Source organism: Brachyhypopomus gauderio, unplaced genomic scaffold (genome assembly GCF_052324685.1).
Source record: "Brachyhypopomus gauderio isolate BG-103 unplaced genomic scaffold, BGAUD_0.2 sc34, whole genome shotgun sequence".
NCBI lineage: Eukaryota > Metazoa > Chordata > Actinopteri > Gymnotiformes > Hypopomidae > Brachyhypopomus > Brachyhypopomus gauderio.
Genome location: NW_027506866.1, coordinates 469,197 through 491,823, shown reverse-complemented (window position 1 = coordinate 491,823; position 22,627 = coordinate 469,197). Strand labels below are relative to the sequence as shown.

At 42.6% G+C, this 22,627-nt stretch overlaps 2 protein-coding genes across 2 annotated transcripts; both read right to left on the bottom strand.

The window, feature by feature from the left end:
• Positions 1–4,544: 4,544 nt before the first annotated feature.
• LOC143485489 (TOG array regulator of axonemal microtubules protein 1-like) lies at positions 4,545–5,790 on the bottom strand. Its single transcript, XM_076984936.1, has 3 exons — positions 5,717–5,790; positions 5,253–5,488; positions 4,545–4,773 (listed from the first exon to the last, which is right to left on the bottom strand). Exons 1-3 carry the CDS (start codon positions 5,729–5,731, stop codon positions 4,545–4,547), a joined length of 480 nt encoding a protein of 159 aa, XP_076841051.1. The 5' UTR covers positions 5,732–5,790.
• A 6,375-nt stretch (positions 5,791–12,165) lies between these two features.
• Positions 12,166–15,300, bottom strand: LOC143485488 (uncharacterized). The gene is made up of 7 exons (XM_076984935.1): positions 15,293–15,300; positions 14,992–15,189; positions 14,509–14,673; positions 14,228–14,390; positions 12,521–12,628; positions 12,306–12,408; positions 12,166–12,179 (listed from the first exon to the last, which is right to left on the bottom strand). Exons 1-7 carry the CDS (start codon positions 15,298–15,300, stop codon positions 12,166–12,168), a joined length of 759 nt encoding a protein of 252 aa, XP_076841050.1.
• Between the last annotated feature and the right edge of the window lie 7,327 nt (positions 15,301–22,627).

Below are 22,627 nucleotides of genomic sequence, written 5' to 3'. Positions count from 1 at the left end.
TAAACCAGCCTATTTCTTATGACTGAACCCTGAGGATCGTTAACATTTATGTGTCTTAATTTGTTGTTTGCAGGGGGAGATTGCCGGACCATCCAGGATGGTACAGGAGAATGAGGACACAGTGTCTGCCTGTTCTGTAAGGCGTGTGTGTCTATGTATCTGTCTGTTAATGTGCTGTGTGATCTCATGATTTGTGTTGTATTTAAAGGAAATGGAAGAACAGAGAGAAGACCCTCAGGCCTCCATGTCCAGAGCTCACACCTCTGCAAGAGAACACGTGAGTAGTAGTTATGCAGTTCAACATGAATAAATACTTCTCAATCTTGACTATACTTCAGTCTTAAAGGAATCTGAGATTAGTGAGATCTACAAAAGGTTCTTGCTCCAAGATATAGAATGTAAAAAAGCAGATCTGCAATACAAAAAACTAAAAATATGGAAGTTGGAGCTTGAAATAAAGAAAATGGAGAAAAATGTGAGTATTTGCAAAAAGGTCTCACTTTAATATGCTTGTTTTTGCAAGATAAGTAAATCAAAGTTTCTTCTGTCCACAGGCTCAGCAAGACAATTAATAAATTTCTCTTTCCAAAAAAAAGCCATCTTGTTTTATGTTAATAGTGTTAATGAACAAATGCAAACAAAATATTCCCTTAACCAAAGTAAGTGTTTGCATACATGTCCCTCATAGCTCTACCATCCATGTGGTCTGCAATTAAAATACCATCTTCCCATTGCTCCAACTGCACTCTTGGCATTTCTTCTTTTTGCAGTATTGCCACATTGTGCAAAACTGCACAGGGTGCTACGATATCACAGGCTCTCTCAGGGGTGACTCTGAGATGGCGTAAGCAGTTAAATCTGCTCTTTAACTGTCCAAATGCCATCTCACTGCATGCCCTTGTCTTAGAATGTGCACGATTGAACCTCCTCTCTGCATCTGTTGTAGGGTCTGCATATGGGGTAAGGAGAAAAGGTTGGCTGGGGTAACCCCTATCCCTAAGCAATAAGCCAGGAAAAGCACCTACAATTATAAGGAGAAGAGTTAAACACTGAGGCCAAATCTGCACTATTTTGTGTGGTTGGAGTGTTCTTACCTTGGGCAAACCTCTGTGCCAGTGAGGAGGCACGAAATATTGTGCACCGAGCCGGGCCATTTTACCTCAATGTTGGAGAATAGAAATTGGCTGGTGCAAACCATTTAGAACAATGGCAAAAGTGACAAAGGGTGAAAGTTGTTCAAACCCATGAACTGACATGCTTTACATTTTCTGTTGGGTAGGCAAAACTTGCATGTACCTGTACATTGATGCTGTGAAATAATTTTTTGGTTCACATAGTCTGCCTCCATGGGTACAGATGGAGCCTTTATCCAGATGTGAGTACAGTCTATAGCACCAATGACATTTGAAAATCCTAGAGAATTCAATGCGTTTTGAATTGAATGAATTTTAGCATGAAATAGTTGATTAAGATGAATACAAAGCACTTTGGTAAGTGCTCTGGATAAGAGCATCTGTTAAAGTCATATACATTTAACTCCAGTGCCAGCCCCCTACTGCCTGACCGGATAAACCTACACCATGATGGACATTACTACATCTTTTCCTTTTCTTTATTTTCTTTCTGTCTAAATTGTTGTTGTTGTCATGGTGACCGGTGTCGGCCAGAGGAGGATGGGTTCCCCCCCTGAGTCTTGGTTCCTCTCAAGGTTTCTTCCTCATGCAAAAAAACTAGGGAGTTTTTCCTTGCCACTGTCGCCCTTGGCTTGCTCTCTGGGGGCTAGGACTCGCCACTTGTAAAGCTGCTTTGTGACAACAACTGTTGTAAAAAGCGCTATATAAATAAAATTTGATTGATTGATTGACTCCAAGTTACTGATCAAACCAACACTACTTCTCATGAATACATGCCAGCTGTTCTGAAAAGGATGGGAAGGATGCCTCTGTGACCAGGGAATTTGATGAATATATTAAGGAAGCGCTTAAGCGCAAGGTAAACCTTTCGAATTTCGCGGCAGACCGTTGCCTTACTAAGATGTTATGCATCCCCAACGCTGTACAGAAATGCACGACTGGCAAAGAAGCGCAAAGCGATACAGACCGTTTGGGGTTTGGTAAGAGCTTTACTACGTCTAGTGGTCTTCTCAATATATGGCCCCAGTAATTTACAAAGATATATAATACTGTGTCTTCTGAACAAATAAGTAGTCATCTGGAAAGCCCAGTGGATCTGTCCTGTCCTGGAATGACCTTGGAGCTGGTAGCATGAATGCTCTGCACACTATACACGCTCCCTCATCTACTGGATTCTCTACAAATGGGCATGCCATGGTCAATCAGCCTTCAGCCTTCACTGTTAGCTGCTCTTTTATAGCCTACATTTTGGATTATTTGTATCACCTGTATGAAAATCTTGGTAAGGTAGTTGTCTGTGTCCATTTCCATTTTGCACCATTAAGTTAACCACACATTTACATTATTTATACTGAACATATATAAATTGCAGAGTGATATGATTTGCTTGTAATTTGAACAAAAAGAGGAAGTATGGGGATAAATATATACCTAAAAGTATCTTCACCTAAATTACTCAGTATTAATAATTATTAATACTCAGGTACAAAGAATTGTATTTTTTGTGATAGAGTTTATACTAATGTATGTTTCTGCACCATAACTGCGATTAGACACTGTATTCCATTTTACACTGACCTGAATTTGTGAAGATTAAACCAACACATTAAAATGTGCAGAAACCTCACTGATTAACAATGAATATGTACTCTTAAGATCGAAATATATATTGCATTTGGAAATATAATTATAAAATTTTGATAATAATAACCTGCAATCATTCCAAACTAATAATTAAAGTACTCAATTAAATGTATAAAGATATGATATTATATGCTACATCCACAGCAATTTAATGGATAGAACTACAGTGGAACCTTGTTCCTCAATTCAGTTTCCCGGATGGCGAGACTGACATCACGCTGCTCAGCCAATAGAAGCGGTCCCGCTAAGCTAAGCCTCAACTCTAGCCTGGTACAGAGCAGGTTAGTTCAAACGTATATGTTGCTGTAGTAACTGAGCGAGGCTCAAGTCTCGCCTCTTTTGTGGAACCGAATTTGAGCAAAATGAGCCAGGCTTGTCTTAAAAAGCCCGGCTTACTGAGTTAGCTCGCTTCGTGGAATACCCCCCAGATCCTTGTTTCTTGTGTATGTGATAAATTACATTCTGCACAGTTACCTCAGGATATGTCAACAGAAAATAACAATCATTGAACAATATATATCTACAGTCACCATGACAACAGTTATCATAAGTGTTAGTATATCAAAGTGCAAAAAGAGCAGAGCTCCTAGGTGTGTTAAACCTGATGTGATTCACTAAAATCTGTGCTCCTTATTTAAAAGGACTTCTGAGTTTAAGGATTTAGCTTTCTGCTAATTCAAAATGTTAAAAACGTTTGACTTTCTTCCTCTCTCTTTCATTTAGAGTGCAGGCACAGTAAGAAATGCACAAACATCTCCATCCTCAAGTAGAATCCATGTTGGGCTTTATTTTGGTCTGGAGGTCTGGCTGGCAGCTCTCAGGTGGTCGGGAGGTTCTTCACAAACTCTCTTAGGCTCTTGCGGATATTGGAAGGTTGGGAAGCAGCTCAGTCCAGCAGCGCCGGACCCATGTGGGCATGAAGGGCTTGGCATAGGTGGACAGTGGCCCCTCTCACGCTTCCACCCCTCCCGTGGACCGTACCACTGTTGCTGGAGGTCCCCAGGAGCTACCAGAGCAGAGGGAGCACCTTCTGCTCAACCAGTTGTGGCTTGCAGGGGTAGAGTTCCCTAACCAGCTCTATAAAAAGAACATTTAAAAGGAACAATGATAAATAAATCAACCCTGGACAGCACTGGGTTATTACAGAAGCATTTTCTTAAACTAGAAAGATTTCATTCAATTAAAGTGACAGTATTTGGTAACTATGGTAACTCTCTGGAATGATTATTATCAATATTATAAATATTATTAATGAATATAGGAATTATAGTATTTCTGGTAAATCTTTTATCTTTTTTATATCTGGCATCTCTTAGCATATCAGTGGAATGACTTTCTGAAAGAATAGTTTTTTGATGTCTACACATACATTTGTTTAATGAGTTAACATGGGGCATAGTGGATGGGATAAAAAATCCTCATCATTTATCCAATCATGAATCGCTACCTTGGATTTCAGAGTGAGGACAGTGTCCCTGATGGTTGCCAGGTCTTTGGCAGGGATGTTCTTTTCCACCATCTTATCAAAGTCGTGGTGGGAGGACAGGAACAGCAGCATACGCCGGCCAAAGCACCTGAGACGAGGAACAGACCCCAAAACAGGAGAGAACCGTGAGGGACCTGTAACTCACAGCACACTGACCATTTATCTTACCAGCACAATTTTACAAGGCTGTCTGTGTCTAGAAAACACGATAGTGTATCTATTACTCTACAATTTAGCAGCATTTGCTGACTTCAGAGTATCAGACTAGGAGACTAAAAGAATCAGCAAAATATTACTATCTGGGAAACTGAATAAGCTTTGTAGAATTCTCGTTCTGATCCCAGTACTAACTTGGTTTCTTGTGAAGAGTCCTGTGCCAACTTGGAGACTGCAGGAATAATTCGCGGTGTGACGTCTTTCGCCCCAGACAATAAGCGGCCAGCACCAATCTTCTCTACCAAAGTAGCCAAGTGCCGAGCAGTACACTTTCTTACTGCAGCATTCAGATTACTTTTGAGGAAAACAGAAGGAAAAAAATAACTATTATAATAATAGTAATAACTATTAATCCATCCAATCAATGTATACAGTACAACTTTTAGCTTCTATAAAGAAACTTAAAACCCTTATGTATGATCTAAGTGCACAATCAAATGATCATATTCTATTCGATTGCTTAGCTTGCACCAGTTAGTGTACATGTGTATTTTTAAACAGAAAATGTTTGTATGTCCTCTGTGAGCTAGCTAACTAGCCTATTTTTTAAGCATTGTGAAGGGCAGTTTGGATCAGCAGAGCGGAGATGGAACGCAATAAAAATAACATATAAGAGGATAAATAACTAAAAATATTGATATAGGCCAGGGCAATATTTTGAAAGAACATTGGAGAGGTAAAAACAGCAGCCAAAATTAGTGCTGTGTTAGTTTCTTGTGACTGTTGTTGCTATCTGAAAGCCACAGTTTAAAGCTCACTGCAGGCTAACTGACCAGAGTCCTCCAGCGAGAAGGGCGTTCATGCTCCGAATGGGGGTGCAGTTCTGCACCATGCTGTCCAGAGCTGTGTCCATGTCCTGCCTGATGAAGGCATTGGACTCCGCTGCTTTGTGGAGGAGGACCTTAGCTGTAGCCTCCACTTCCTGGTCCATCCCTTTCTGCAGGCTGGAGTACAACTCCCTCAAGGACACCACCGCCATGCGGGACACGCCAGAGCGCAGGTTCAGCACCTGCAGGAAAGACGACGTTCCAGCTCGTTTTAGCCACATCCAACACTGCCACCGCCATCTTAATAAGTATAATCCACCACTGCAATGTGTTATGTAGGCAGAAATACCTTAATCACCAATTACAGTTAGATATGCCATCTGAATTTCAATTAGATGAGAAATGTTTTTATCAAAAAAGAATTTCAAAGTACTACGCTAAATCTGACTTGACTTTGTCAGCAACATCACCTGTAATGTGTACATGCTGATGGCATGTTTGTATTCTGTCTATCCACTGATGTTTGCATTGGACATACACGGACATCAGTGGATTGTGCCTCTTCGGTAATGGTAGACCTTGATCTGATTGTTCTCGTCCAGGCCGAGCTGGACCAGCCCATTGGTGGGTGGGGCAGCTGGGTAGCGTGTGAAGAGAGGCCTGGGCAGAGGTTCAGGAGAGTACAAGGGTGCAAGAGAGTGTGTGTGAAAATATGATGCATTCTGTTCCCGTACTGGTTTGTGTGTGATACGTACATGTGTATAAGCTGAGGGGGAGAGAGAGATTGTGAAAGGATACACATTTGGGTCTTTGCGTTGTGATTCCAGCCACCTTTTGTTGTCTTCAATCAGTCTCTGCAGCCTCTGGCTATCTAGCTCAGAGGAGAGACTACACACACACACACACACACACACACACACACACACACACACACACATAATGGAAAAGCACTGTATGAGTTCATCAATTTTCCTTCAAAAATCAACAGCAGCACTGACCCTGTGAGTGAGAGTGAGAGATTGTGAGCGAGCCTGCACAGGTGTGCAAGTGTGTGTAGTCACCTTGCTGGAGTGTATCCACTATATGCTCTGGTAGCCCTCATGGGATAGCGGGCACTGGTATCCATGGAAACTCCTAAAATCAGAGCAGTCTTAATACAGGTAGTGCGGTTTAGATTGAAGCTAATCTGAAGCAGGTCTCTACACTGCATCACACTTGCACTGGAAAAGATCGGCATTATCCAAGCACAGAAAATCAATGGAGGTCATCAACTATGCAAAAAAGGCTATAAATCCAGCAGTGACTGGTTTGTGCTTGAGGGAGAGGCAGAAGTTTTCTATTTGTATTTTAAAGGTTTTACGAGTGATGAAGAAATGAAGCATTAGTGAAAGTTACTGCAGCCCACAGAGGTGACCACTGCTCATCACTGCTAATGTTTGGGGTGTGTCTTATGGAAGAAAAATAGTTCCATCGGATTTTGAATTCGTATTTGAAGCACTGAATTTGTTTGCCCTTGAATTTGAAGCTCTGAATTTTTTTTGCACTGAAATTATGCATCTGAATTTTGTTGCCTTTGAATTTAATGCTTATTAAAATACAATGAAAAAAAATTCGGGCGTTAAAAAATTCAAAAGATTTTTTTTCAAGTTGCTCGAATTCGATTGGTCAAATTTGGCTCACAAAATACGCGTGCAAAATTTCGCGTGCTAAAATACGAGTTCAAAGATCCGGGACACAAAGGATGAGCAATCGATTCAAGACTCCAATCGAACCAAATCCAACCAATCACGCTCCACTGGTCACGGCGCTGTTTGAAGCCACAGGCGGAGAGAGAGTGAGTGTATTTACTCCTTTATTTGTCTATTGTGGTGTTTTTAAGATTCAGTAAGATACAGTAAACGACGTGTTGCACATCAGAGGTTTGCGCTGGACTGATCTTTTTTTTTAACTCGCTATGTAGTCAACATAGCTGCGTATGTGTGTGTCCGTCAGTCCACACTGTGCTTTATGATATTATATTTATCATAAAATCATTACATTCGTTTATTACTTCCTTACCAGTCGAGTAGTTTACAGCTGTTTTCAACTGTCTCCGTGGGGTAATGGTTAGTGACGAGAGCTTCGGACAAAACGGGCCTGACGAGCGATTTGTTTTTTTAAATTATTATTATATGTATAAAATCTTTCTCTCTGAGTTTACTTTTGGATAAGGAATTTATTTTTTCAATTTCTCTTCTGTTTATTACTCTAAACAGGTAGTTGGACGTGTAACAAGACAGATCAAGCAGTTAATGCCTGGTTCACACTACACGATTTTAGGCTGGTTTTTCAGTCGCCGACTGATCGGCGACAGAAACTGTGGTCGGAGGCAAATCGGCGATCAGTCGTGTGAACTGCTGAAAGACGCTCGCCGAGCCGTCGCCGACTCGTCGCAGACGACCGGCAGATATCTAGCATGTTTAATATCTAGCAGTCGGCGACTGAGAGTCGGCAGCAGCGTCTAGCTACAGCCAATGGGAACGCGGAGAGAGAACCGCGGCACCGCTGAAGATATCTCTGAAGAATGTAAAAAACTTTCAAGAATGCTTTCAAAACAGTAACCCAGCAAACACACAAACTCCTCACCTTTCTTACAACTTTACTACAACACTGTGTTTAAGTTATTGTGACAGCACTGGAGAAATAGTGCGATTGATTATATCTATGTTCACTGCAACGGAGAGATGAAATAATTCTGGCAACTTGGGACTATGGAGTGTTTAAACGGTAAAAAAAAAATTATAATAACGAAAATGTGGAGTACATGTACATTGTTTTTTTCTTCTATGTGGTGTTGCTGGTTCTGGCGAGAGTTTCGTTTTCGTGTTCTCGTGTTTTTGGACGGCAGCCAGATGAGTCGGCGATTCCCCAGTTCCCCAGTCGTGTAATTCGTGAGCCCGCGTCGCCGATCAGTCATAGTAGTGCGGACGGCACAAAAACCTGACGACTGAAAAGTCGTGTAGTGTGAACCGGGCATTAGACGAGGGATTAAAGAATCCCCAATGTGGACAGTGCTCACTCGACGACCTGACAGTGGCCTTGCTTTTTCCAAAAGAGGCAGAAGGGATATCATTTTTGAAAACTTCAACTCTTAATAAAATGAAAGTGAGTCAAGCATGAGTTTTAATTAGTTTTATTTTCTGTGGTGTATAATTTTTACCTTTATGTCAAACATCAGAATAACAAAATTGGGCAATCAAACAACTTTTGATTGTATCCATTTACTGCAATGTCTCCTACACTGTAAATAATTTAAAAAAGTAATGAAGCTGCATCTCAGTTTTTTATTGTTTTTTTTATTACTCAAAAGCCCTATCCGGACGGGATTAGTTTTTCAGGGGGACGTCTGTGAAAAATATTTCACCCTTGTACTCAGTGATAAAACTCTTGCATCCGGACAGCAATTGAAAAAACAGGAGGACCCGTGAGTTTTTGGCTTTCTCGGTCACATGACATCGCCTTGTCACGTGATAGCATGTTTAATAACGTCACACTGCCAACTCTGATGATTCCTTTTTAACTTTTAACTTTACTACTGTTCAGTTCAGCATTTAAGATCTCCGTTTAAGTTAAGCTATTTTGTTAAACCAATACAGAAAACACATTATAAAAAATCGCTAATGAATGTAAATAGCTAAATAAATCCGTTAAATAAAATAAAATAAATCCATAAAAAAATCCAGTAAATCCATTTTTGCTCGCCGCTGTCTTTACGTGGATCTCCGTGAAAACGCGCGCCCAACGTGTAACTACGGTGCGTGGCAGTGGACATATAGCTGTTTTATTAAACGCGAGGTGATGTCTGCATGTATAAACTCAGACATGTGGATCCGGACGGGACTAAAATTACCAGACGACCACGGAGTACAGCGAAAAACAGTAGGTAATTCCGCCTGTAATTTTCTCTGAGGACGTCTGAGAAAAACACGGACATGCTCGTTCCGGACGGGATTAAAATCACAGAGGACCCCCCGTAAAAGAGAAAATTACCCCAGGACCCCCTGAGAAACTAATCCCGTCCGGATAGGGCTAAACTAAAACTGATGACAAAATTTGCCATTAATTTTTCATTCATATGGTCTTAACTTTGTAAAGATGTGTTATTTTATTCCAATTCTCAGACCAGTTGTTTCAAATAGACAGGAAATTCTCACAAAACTGGACAGCAGAAATGTAAAGATCACAGCCAGAGGACTGGGATGCAGCTCCTAGGTTAACTGCATCTCTCAAAGCTGTCATCTGTTCATCTGTCAGTGGGCATTCTGTGTGAGGGACAATGATTTTTGAGTGGTCATCAATGGGAAGTCCGTTGTTGTCCCACTCAATATTGGGAATCTCCATTCCCTACAAATAAGTTGTATACACTTATGTGGATAAAATAGCCACTTCCAAACTTTATACATAAACCACACTATTTGTTAAAATCATATTACACTTGCATGTACCTCTGTGCTATCTGCTGCAGGAATTGGGTGATGTGAATGACCCAGCACCCACAGTTGATTAGGGGTCATGTGGCTCTCTGTTCTTATTGGATGATTGTCCCAACCACTACAAAAAGTATCTAGGTCTTCCTGCAGGCATGGTAGGAACACATAGTGGCAACAGAAGATGTGTGTGATGTTGGAAATGTTGAGCCCTCTCCTTCAAGGTAATGGAGAACATCATAGTAGATGCTTGTTACAACGACCCATAGACTTCACCACAGCCTTTTAATCCTGGAATATGATCAAACTGAAATACCTTGTATTAAAAATAACAAAACAACTTGCACTCAAGTTCTGAAACTTCTACTTCAAAAAAGGGCGTCGCCCCCTCAGGCGAGGTGTCCCGCCCCCTCAATTTAAATAATAAGACCCATTTATTTTACTATTGCTACCGCCCCCTCGCTCGCTCAACAATCGTCACACGCCGCCACCCCCACTGAATATGTCCTGGCACCGGTCCAGTATATATATAAATGAATAAAAAATATTAATTATAACAAATCGCTCATCAGTCGCGGGTATCGAACCCAGGCCTGTTTTGTCCGAAGCTTTCGTCACTAACCATTACCCCACGGAGACAGTTGAAAACAACTGTAAACTACTCGACTGGTAAGGAAGTAATAAACGAATGTAATGATTTTATGATAAATATAATATCATAAAGCACAGTGTGGACTGACGGACACACACATACGCAGCTATGTTGACTACATAGCGAGTTAAAAAAAAGATCAGTCTAGCGCAAACCTCTGATGTGCAACACGTCGTTTACTGTATCTTACTGAATCTTAAAAACACCACAATAGACAAATAAAGGAGTAAATACACTCACCGAAGAGGAGCCGATCCCGTGCGCCGACATAACTCTCTCTCCGCCTGTGGCTTCAAACAGCGCCGTGACCAGTGGAGCGTGATTGGTTGGATTTGGTTCGATTGGAGTCTTGAATCGATTGCTCATCCTTTGTGTCCCGGATGTTTACTCTGAATATCTTTGAACTCGTATTTTAGCACGCGAAATTTTGCACGCGTATTTTGTGAGCCAAATTTGACCAATCGAATTCGAGCAACTTGAAAAAAAATCTTTTGAATTTTTTAACGCCCGAATTTTTTTTCATTGTATTTTAATAAGCATTAAATTCAAAGGCAACAAAATTCAGATGCATAATTTCAGTGCAAAAAAAAATCAGAGCTTCAAATTCAAGGGCAAACAAATTCAGTGCTTCAAATACGAATTCAAAATCCGATGGAACTATTTTTCTTCCATAGTGTCTGTCTCTACGTACCAGGGAAGAGTTTGCTCCAGTGGGAGTTCAAATGAAGGTCAGACCCGTGTGTTTTTGGGACAGAACAGTGTAAGAAACTGTTCTGATTGGCCAATGAAGAGGAGGCGGGGCTTGGTGTCCATGCCCAGGACAGGGCAGGAGGGAAGGAGGAGGACGGAGGTGGCTGAGGGAGGGGCTGGACGGTCCTCCCAGTGAGAGATCCCAGTGCACCCAGCACTGTGTTCAGCTGGCCAGAGATCTGCTGCAGGGACTCTGCTAACTGCTGCACTTTCACTGGCACTGCATGTGCTGAAACAGAGAGGAAGACCAGGGTTTGGGTGTATTACTGCTAGAGAGATAAAAACATCAGACAACTATGAACCATCAAGACCAGAGTGGACTCTAGAGCTGCTTACAGTTGTGGGCAAATTTTTAGTTTTCACAGTTTGCTTCCTCAGTTTATTTTTTTAAGAACCTTTTGTCAAATGTTTATGTGATATAATGAAGTACAATTATTAACAGTCCATAATTGTTTGTTGCTAAACTGCTCCTGAATCGTTGGGAGAAGTTGTTCTGGAAGGATGTTTTGATACCTTCCCTTATTTATGGCTGTGCTTTGCTTAGGCAACATTGGGAGTGACCCCACACTTTGATGGTGTGAGGAGGCTCATAGCTGCCTCCTCTGTAGGAGACGCTCCTGTAGGAGACGCTCCCTGAAGCCTCCTTCATGCAACTTGAAGCACTCTCCCCAAAGTCCTTAGTGACTGGATAAATGGTTGATTGGGGTGCATCGTACAAGCCACACTGTCCTTGCCTGTGAAACCCTTTTGATGCAATGATGACTGAACGTGTTTCCTTGGAGGTGACCATGGTTAACAGGAGAAAACGTAAACGCACCACTACCCTTTTAAAGCAACCAGTCTTCTCTTCTAATCAGCATGACGGATTGATGTCAGCTGTCTTATCCTCATCAACTTTTTATCTCCTGAGCTAACGAGATCATCACTGAAATGATCTCCATTAACTGAAATGGAGGAGCCGTAATGCAATAATTTTGTATTGTAATTTTGTATTGTAAAAGGTCATTTTCATCACAGGGAATGACTTTGCAATTAATTGCAATTCATCTAATCACTCTTCACAATCTAGAATCAATACAAATTGCCACCATAAAAAAACTATGGTAGTAAACTTTGTGAAAACCAAAATTAGTGCCTTCTCAAAATGTCTACCCGTGTGTGCGTGTTGTGCATTCAGAGTTTGTCTCTCACTCGTCTCCTCTTGGCCATACTCGTCTCTGCTCGTCTCTGAGTCTCTGACATCAAATGAGACTCTCCGATCTCCCACCAGCCGCTCGCCTTCATCACATGACAGCTGAGAAAAACATTGTAAAGCCCAGGTAGGTATTAATGTGGGTTTGTACGTAAGTGTGTGGGTGCAGGCATACGTGTGTGTGTGTGTGTGTGTGTGTGTGTGTGTGTATTACCTCCTCTGTCAGTGACGTCTCCAGCTGGCTGAGTCTCTCCTCTTTCTTTCTCAGGAGCGTGTGGTCCTTCTGGACTGTCTCCCTCAGCTTCTCCTGCTCACTCACCTCCTACAGCACAGGGGAGCAGAACATCTAAGAGGAACTACACTCATGCTTCCTACTGTCTCCTATCTGACCTGGCTACATGGCTGTAGGCCCTGCAAGACCTAACGTGCTTAGACCCACTACGGCACTGAAACCGTCTAAAGTAGTCTTAAAATCTCTTAATATTCTCAGATAAAGGTCAATCACTCTCCTGGTTCAAATCCTACCTGAACGATCGTTACCAATTTGTACTTGAAAATAATGAATACTCATAAGGATCTGTATTGGGTCCCATGTTATTCTCATTATATAGGCTAGCAAGCATTTGTAGGCATGGTATTAGCTTCCATTGCTATGCAGATGATACTCAGTTATATATATCTTCTAATTTGGATGATGTCAATACTACTACCAAAACTGACAACTGCATCCAAGAAATAAAGAACTGGATGGTGTCTAATTTTCTTCTTCTAAATTCTGATAAAACTGAGGTGTTACTTCTTGGATCCAAGACTGCAAGAAGCAATTGGTCGAATCTTCTTATTACACTAGATGGCTTTTCAGTAACACCTGAATCTCCTGCTAAAAGTTTAGGTGTCTCTAGTGATTTGGATCTTTCATTTTTCACACACATATGCAATGTCACTAATGCTGCCTTTGCAACTTCATGTAATATTGCCAAGCTGAGACATGTACGTTCGGTATCAGATGCAGAGAAACTGGTCCACAATCTCATCAAGATTGGACTACTGTAACTCTCTTTTAACTGGATGCTCTAAACAGTCCCTGAAGAAAGTCCAACTTGCTGCATTTGAATCCAAGAGCCAGAGTCCTAACTAGGCCTTGAGAAGTCCATCACATTAGTCCTACTCTCTCAGCGTTGCACTGGCTCCTGGTTAAATATCAAACTGATTTTTTAATTCTTCTGTTGGCCTATAAAGCATTAAATAGTCCTCCACAATATCCGAGTTAACTCACTGCATACCATAATCCATCTCACCTGCTGCTCTCTCAAAGCGCAGAAATGCGCTCAGCTCCGAAAACTACAAGATTACAGCCGAAGGCAGAGTAATGTCTCAGTACCCTCATGCCTGTGGTCACCTCCAGGCCCCTCCCTTTAGTTATGCTGCTAGGGATAAGCCTGCTGGAGCCACATGCTAAATCACTGGCACGTCTACTATATATATGGAAGTTTAATTTGATTTTACATATTTAACCTGCATTCTGTATCTTGACTACATGTTTCTACAAAGACAATTCCATAAAGCAGCTAGAAGATGCTCTGGGTTGCCAGTGGATGTGCTGATGCTGTGGATGCATGTGCCAATACGGCCAGCATCCTACCTGAGGCCCAGCATCCATATTGGAGAGACTGTGACTGCTCAGATAGACACAGGACTATAAATATGAACTTAAAGTTGCTGGGCCAATGGAGCATGGCTTCCCTTTTGGGTCTTGGTCCTCCCAAGGTTTCTTCCTAATCCACCTAGGGAGTTTGTCTCTGCCACACTCGCCCCCGTCTTGCTCATTAGGGATCTGGACCCATGCGCTCGTGAAGCTGCTTTGTGACACCATGTTTTGTAAAAAGCGCTTTATAAATAAAACTGACTAGACTTGACGGACCTGGCAGAGAGGCTGAGCAGAACCTCCTGCAGCGGACCTCTGCGGGCTGGGGTGGGCCGTCCTTAGTGCCGCTTGTCTCGCTCTCAGACAGCTGGTCTCTTTCTCTAAGAACTGTCTTGCTCTCTGCAGAGAAACACCTTCACACGAGATATACTCCCGCAAGCTAGAGAGAAAGAGAGAGAGAGAGAGAGAGGAGATTACAAACGAGTATATAAACATATGATAAATACATACAATCGGACAGCCTCCCTCCCCACCCACACACACACACCCCCACATACTCGTCTATGCTGCTGTGGTTGTTGTGGGAGGTGGGCACAGGGGAGAGAGGAGGTTCCATTTCCTCCACTCCGAGGGAGCCCTCCTTCTCTCTGCTCTTCTCCTTGCCCTCCTCCTGTTTCTTCCTCTCCAGGTTATCGTCTCCATGCTCTCTCTGCTCCACCTCGCTGACAGACACAAACCACACCAACACAGATCTGTACATGTACACACTCTGTGTACCGTGTATTTGTGTCACCAGAGACCAGTACTGACTCGGTCAAAGCTAGTGTGTCTGTGTGTGTGTGTGTGTGTGTGTGTGTGTGCGTGTGTGTGTGTGAGTGAGTGTGTGTGCCTGCACATGTGTATGCGTGTGTATACTATCTAAACTTCCAGCGCATCGACAGAAGTTGGTATACGTATACATTACCCAAGTCTTCAGGATGTGTATTATAGCATGTTTGTGTGTATATGGGTGTGTGTGTGTGTGTGTGTGTGTGTGTTACCTGAGCCTTCTGTGGAGTTCATCACATCTATCCTGTAGAAGCACTGTATTGCTCAGTAGCTTCTCTCTCTCCTCCATCATCCTTCTGCTCTCCTCCCTCTCCCTCCTCCTTTCCTCTCTCTCTTTTTCCAGCTCCTCCCTTTCTCTCTTCCTCTCATCTCTTAGTCTGTCCAGCTCCGCACGCAGACTGTCCCGTTCTCTGAGGACACGTGAGAGAGCCTGGGGGACACACAGACACACAACCTAGCATAATAGTTCACAATGACACACACACACACACACACACACACACACACACACACCTGGCCATACACTCTCAGAGATACACACACACACAAACACCTGGCCACACACTCTCAGATACACACGCACACACACACACACACACACACACACACACACACACACACAACCTAGCATAATAGTTCACAATGACAAACACACACACACACACACACACACACACCTGGCCATACACTCTCAGAGATACACACACACACAAACACCTGGCCACACACTCTCAGATACACACGCACACACACACACACACACACACACACACACACACACACACACACACACACACACACACTCACACTCACACGCACCTCTATCCCCTTCTCAACATCATCTTCTTCCTCACTCAGCTGTTGTCTCCTCTTCTTCAAATCTGCAGCCTACAGACCAACAGTACGAACACACAGATCATTTTATCAGGCAGCTGAGTGACTGGACTGAAGATACACACACATGCATGCACGCACACGCACACACACTCCACACATGACCTATTCATTATTTTTCTTCAAAACAGGTCAATGACTACTTCTCAGCACAAAGAACTGACTGACGAATGATTAGTAACTTATAAGTACAGCTATAAGGGCACCTAATACAATGGAGCTCAGTGTACCAGTTGCACATACACACTCAAAGTAGCTAAAGTACCTGAGTTTGGAGTAGCACACACACACCTACACACACTCAAATAAAGCAGGTAAAGTACCTGAGCATGGAGTAGCACACACACGCCCACACACACACACACTCAAATAAAGCAGGTAAAGTACCTGAGTTTGGAGTAGCACACACACGCCCACACACACACACTCACACTCAAATAAAGCAGGTAAATTGTAGCAATGATGCATTTATAGGTTACATGGTATTATACTCCCCCTTGTGGTTAGGTGGGGGATATAGTTTACAGGGGACTTGAATAAAGTGGAGCTTCATGCGTGCATCCAAATATGACTCTCCGTGTCTATCATTTAGTTAGAAGTAACTAACACTAAATAAAGTACCTGAGTTTGGAGTAGCACACCCACACACACACACACACACACACACACACACACACACACACACACACACACACTCAAATAACGCAGGTAAAGTACCTGAGTTTGGAGTAGCAGTTCCTGATTTTTGAGCTCTTTGGATTTCATGTCCAGTTGCTCCATCATCTTCTGCACTTCTAACTCCTAAACACACACACAAGAAAAACAAACAAATACAAACAACTCTCACCGTCTTTATACACATAAACACCCGACTGGGTACGGCAGAAGAGGCGTTTTTGCGCGTGCGTATCGTGTGGGTGTGGGATCTTACTTTCTGCATGTGTGTTTTGTGGGTGTGTTGGAGCTGAGAGTCGAGCTGTAGTCTGAGCTGCTCCAGCTGGGATGTGTGTGAATCCTGCATCCTCTCTCTCTCCTCCAGATGAGCCCTCAACAAGCGCTCCCTCTCCACGCTCTCCTGCACACACACCGTGTGATGAACACACATTGGCTCGGCCTCTCAGGTGATCACTGAGCTGTGAGTAAATGAATTCTCCCTGCCGCACCTCCTCCAGGTGCTCGTGTCTGAGGGTGAGGAGCTGCTCCTGGTGCTCCTGCGACAGCTGCTCCAGCTTCCTGCTGTGCTCCCTCTGCACCTCCTCCCTCACCTCCTGCAACAGACCAGACAGCTGACCACACTCACACACACACACACACTCCTCCTCTCTCTTTGTCTTTTCTTCCTCCACGTCCAGCTCAGTCTCCTCTGCCACGCTGCTCCTGCTCGCTGTCCCGCGAACCGTCTCCGGCCTCAGCCAGCAGAGGGCGCTATTGTTCTTCAGTGGCTCTTGCAGTCCACCAGAGGGTTTGGAGAGTGAGGAAGAGGATGGAGGCGAGGAAGGCTCCAACATCATCCTGTAACACCCAACAGTGTAATGTTACCAATCATGACACACACACTACTCACAAAGTTATAGACATGTTTGGCTTTCAGGTGAAATTTATGGAAAACGTTCACACCTCAGTGATATTATACAGTATCTTGAAAGTAGAAACATGCAATTGTGATTTCCTCACTTAAAACAATTTATTGAAACAAAGTCAAATTCTCCGAGTCAATTTGCTGAACTTGTGAGCATTTGTGCATTCTGACTTGGAAGTCACACAATCTGACTGCACGACAGAAGTAGATTTAAGATTAAATATGAAAATGTTCATGGACGATGTCCAAATTTTGAACTGAATTGAAGTTGAATTATCAAAAGCTGTGTGTGTCTATGCATGTGTGTGCGTGTGTTGACCACATTCTGGTATCAACAGCATTAGTGAGACCAACCTCTCTGCCACTTGTGGTCTCATCTTCTCATCTTCCTCTCTCTCTCCATCTTTCTCATCCTGAGACTAACAGACGAATGGATAAATGGATGGATGGATGGACGGAAAGGAAGAAGACAAAAAGAAACACTGAAAGAAAGAAACACTCTGGCGCATGACCTCAAATAAAACCCTAACCTCAAATAAACTTTGAGGTCCCCTCACTTATACCACTGCTATAGTGTTTGTAGAGAAAGACAGACAGACAGACAGAGAGAGGGAGGGAGGGAGGGAGAGACATATAGGAAGAGAGGCAGTGTGAGTGTTAATGAGTACCTGCAAGGATGGGTCAGGGCTGTGGTCTCTTAACGGAGCGAGATCTTGGCGTTCTGGTTCGGATCTCTCCTCCACAGGAGCACTGCCACTGACTTCACTGTCCTGCTCATACACAGACAAACACACCAACACATGCAAACACATATGCATGAACATGCATGTACAGACATTCACAAGATCATTGTGTGTGTGTGTGTGTGTGTGTGTGTGTAAGGTAGAGCAAGGTGCTACAGTAACACCAAGATCACATGAGCACACACAGTGATGTTAGTGGCGCTGTATAAATGTGTGTGAAAAGCTGGGAACATAATGTGTGTGTGAGGGAGAGTGAAGAACATCGTGGCCACCTCATACTGCAGTCCCCCTTTCAGGATGTCCAGGTCCAAGTGTATGTTCTGCAACAGGTCTGATGACCCTAGCAGACTCTACGTACACACAAACACACACCGCAACACGGATACAGAAAATCATTCCTCATACTTTACGGCACTGTAAAGACTACAATGGTGACAGTGAGCTAAAAATCAGAGCATTATATTCTAGCAGGTGTTTTCACCTCATGGACAGACGCCGCCTTCTGCTCTTCATCCTCCTCCTCTTCATCCACCTCCAGATCTGAATTAAATATGGGCGGAGCCAGACTCTCCAGCTGTCGTCCTCTTAGCGAATGCAAATTTGCTCCGGATACATCCTAAGATACACATCATCATACGCTCTGCACCTCTGCCATGAACTCAGACCTCCATCACTTCAAAGTCAATTTGGTAAAAGCTAAACTTTGCAGAGGAGTGACGTGTTCTTTTACCTCCAGTGACGTATGTAGGGTTTGTTCTTACACCACCTTATAAAAGTATACAATGAGGTTTCATTCCCCTACTAGAGGATATAGACCGTACATTTACCCCTAGTGAGGACTTTAAAGGATGAAGGTCTGTGGAGTTGCCCAGGGAACCTCGCAGTCCTGGAACTGAAAGGTCACACATCCCTCTCAGTGGAGCCAGAGGAGCCAGCAGCTGAGAGACAGTGATAGAGTGAGTGAGTGAGTGAGTGTGTGTGAGTGTGTGAGAGAGAGAGAGAGAGAGAGAGAGAGAGAGAGAGAGCTTTAGCAGAATGGCACACACAATTTAGCTTTCTTTCTCCTTTCTGCTCAACTTTAGGCGACTGCTGTCCTAAATCTTTTGATATACTTCGATGAGCAAATAATTGTTCAATTCATTTCAGTGTTATTAGAAACACAGCAGTCAAGAATGTGTAGAATGGAAGAGAAAGTGTGACAAATATAACTGCTGTGTAACAAAATACATTTTAGGGTACACAGATCCAAACTCACTCTTGGGGCCTTCAGTCCCTCTGGTTCCTTCTTTTTTTTCTCCTTCTTCTTCTTCTTCTTCTTCTCCTTGTTCTTTGTGGTTCCTGTGGAGGCGGAGCCTGAGATGGCAGAGGCAGTCCGGCCGTGGTGAGCACGCTCCCGCTCCTGGGCCACTAGTTGGCGGTAGTGCTCATCACAGGGGTGGTCCCAGGTGGACTGGCCCGTGGAGAAGTTGAAATAATAAACTTCTCCAGTCACATCCTGACTGGAGAGTAGGAAAGGGAGACAAGCTCATCACATAGATAAACACACACATAAAAACACATGACATGTAGACAAGCCTAGGTTCTCCAGCACAGGACTGTCCACAAAGGTGTCAACAGGACAACATCTGAAACACTGAGTGGTGCTCTGGGTCTCATTGCTCAGATTAATAGTGCCAGAAGGCCAAGTCTACAAGCAAATCTGCTGCATAGAGTGATGAAATATTAATTATATACTTTGCAATTGTTAGTTTCGGGGACAACTAACATTAAATATCTCCTGGATCTTGTCTTTGTGTGTTTTATCTATGAAGGTACTGACACCACTGTCACACCTGACAATAAGGTCATACTTTCCCCCAAACCATTTGAATACAGAATCCAAAAATGATTTCATATGTTAAAATGTGTCTGATCTTTCATGTCACATCAAACTCCCCAACTTCAAAAAAATCATCTTCTGCCTGTTATATTTTCTCTTGCCCAATCTTATTTCCCAGTCAAATTATTCAGTCTTCTCCAGACTTGCAGTTCCATGGTCTTTAAAAAAAAGTTGGGCTGTCTAATTTGCTCATCTAATCACCTAGGTCATAAGTGATTTAATGCCCACTTCTTGCAAGCTTCCAGAGAGTCCGTGTGACATTATGACACTCACAATAAAGTCCTGATGCATCCTACCTCTATAAATGGTACTTAAAATTATAACTGAGTTACAGGGGACAAAGGGCCTTGGTACGTCAGGTAATCGAGAACCTGAATGAACGAGCCAGCATGAATGAGACGTAGAGTTCTTGGAATGGAAGCCATTCCTCAATTAAGGGCACATTAGAGTATGCTTGGATTTTTCTAAAAGGAACCAACGCTCACACCAACGCTCACTGCTCTGTGTGTAAGGATAAGAAAACTGTTTCATTATGGGTGACTGTATGAGAATGAGCTTGTCCTACCAGGGTTTCCATTCAGGAGGTAGTGGGGCTACAGCCACCTCTCTGGCCAGCCATAGGAGCTCTGGCTCCCTCTCAGGGTCAATGCCAATTTGTCTGGCAAAATCATGGATATCTGAGGAGCAATACAGATAAGAAGAATATACCCACAATCAGTATGATATTTTCAAATCAAGACAAAATCCCACAAATTCAAATATTTAAGTCCATAATGCATGGAGATTGATTCTATGTTATAAAGTGTAGCTATAGCTTGGACGAACATACAGGAGTCCCAACTGGAACTGTGTTGTTAATATTATTATTATATATTATAATATTATTATATATTATTAAGTTATTATGTCAATGTTATAATTTAGTTTTTAAATGATGGAACTGTTGTAGCTTGTAGACTTTATCAATGGTGGATATTAAATGATACCATTTCAGTAACATATATTAAAGTTCAGGGCCGGAGTTCAGGGCCACTTTTTCAGCCCGGGAGTTTCATGCACAAAATTATTTTTCCATCCCAATCGGCCCAAACTAGAGATTGACATGAGCCGGCCCATCGAGAATCCTCCCGAATCTCCCGATTAGCCACTCCGGCTCTGTTAAAGTTTTATCCGGGGTCCTAAACTGTAACAGGTAGTATGCGACAGCTAATGTACCTTGTTCAGATGGGATATAATTCTCATCATAATCCTCTTCCAGGATCAACTGGTCTCCAACTGGTCTCTGAAGGGCATCTGCTGTCATGTTGATTGAACATTAAGAAAAAGATTATGAATAACAGTGGAGTAGACAGATCACCTCGCCATATTGTCTCTAAACTCTCCGTGGTACCGTTCGCTAGGCTAACCTAACTAACTAGCCAATAATAGAATTCCATAGCAATAATAGCGTCCATAGCAACCGTAGCATTCCACACAAAGCAACGTTATACCCAAAATACCCAAATACCCACCATCAGGCTGGAGGTTGACTGGATCCATCTGTCTCAGGACCTCGCCTTGAACATGGGGCTGAGCAAGGTGTCTCTGCCTCTCCATGTCAGGGCCTAAATGCAAAACACCAACCCAGGGCACAGAGGAATGTGTACTGTTAAGATCATCAGGTCTATAAGAAGGGCTACAGTGCCATTTGAATTCATTACAATGTTGAAGAATATGTCATGTCATATTTTCTGATAAAACTGATGTTTTACTGGTCAGGTCATGTGCAGAAAGCTGATGGTTCTGCACCTCTGCCAGTCCTTACAAACAAATGTAATAAATGTTTTTTTCTACTTTATCATGCATGGTTATTTGGTTTGTTGAATACGCATGAAATCTTCAGTGTTACACAGTACCAGTGTGGAGTGGTCCTTCTACAGGGGTGTTAACATGGCCGACATCTGAGGGTCCCGCCGTCCTTCTGTGAGGGAAGGGTGCTGGTCCACAGGGATCCGTGTGGATCACTGTCGCTTGGTTGTAGGGCACACCTGAAAATCCCACAGCAGGTAAAGTGAAACCCAGCACACGTCCCAGTGAGGCTCAAATGCCTTGTAATTGTTTCCCAATGAACAAGTGATTATAAGAAGGGCTATGGTGCCATGTGATGTCATCAGAATGTGGGGAGAATGCTTAAGAATTTGTGATGTCATGTTAGAAATCTGTTTCTTTTTAAAAATGTTTATTTTTATTTGCTTTTTCCATGGTCAAAGAAATCAAAGAAATAACCCATGGTCTATTAATTATATTATCCTGTACCATGTGTAAATGTAAAATAAAGATCTTGACAGTTGACAGTAGAATAAATATACATGTTATTTTTCTGAACCTTAGAAACCTACTACATAAATGTGTATATTTAATTTTTAATTATTATGAATAAGCCTATGGAAACTCATAAGAACTAAATATACTGTCTTACATAGAAGTATAAAATTATGTATAGTATATGAAAATGTATTTTTCTCACCATGAGTGGTAAAACCTGGTGTGTCTATGAAGTTCTTCTGTTCCTGTCCAGGCCTTGGCTGGTCGGTTCTCCTGTGGAAAAAACTCATTCTCAAGATAAAAAATTTGAAAGAATAGAAAGATAGAAAGATATACAACAAATAGACAGATCTGGGATTGTAAATTAAATATTATTTGTAAGATTTGTAATGTTTGTAAGTATTGTAAATCACAGCAAAATGTCATGCGACTACTTCTCAGCTTTTCAG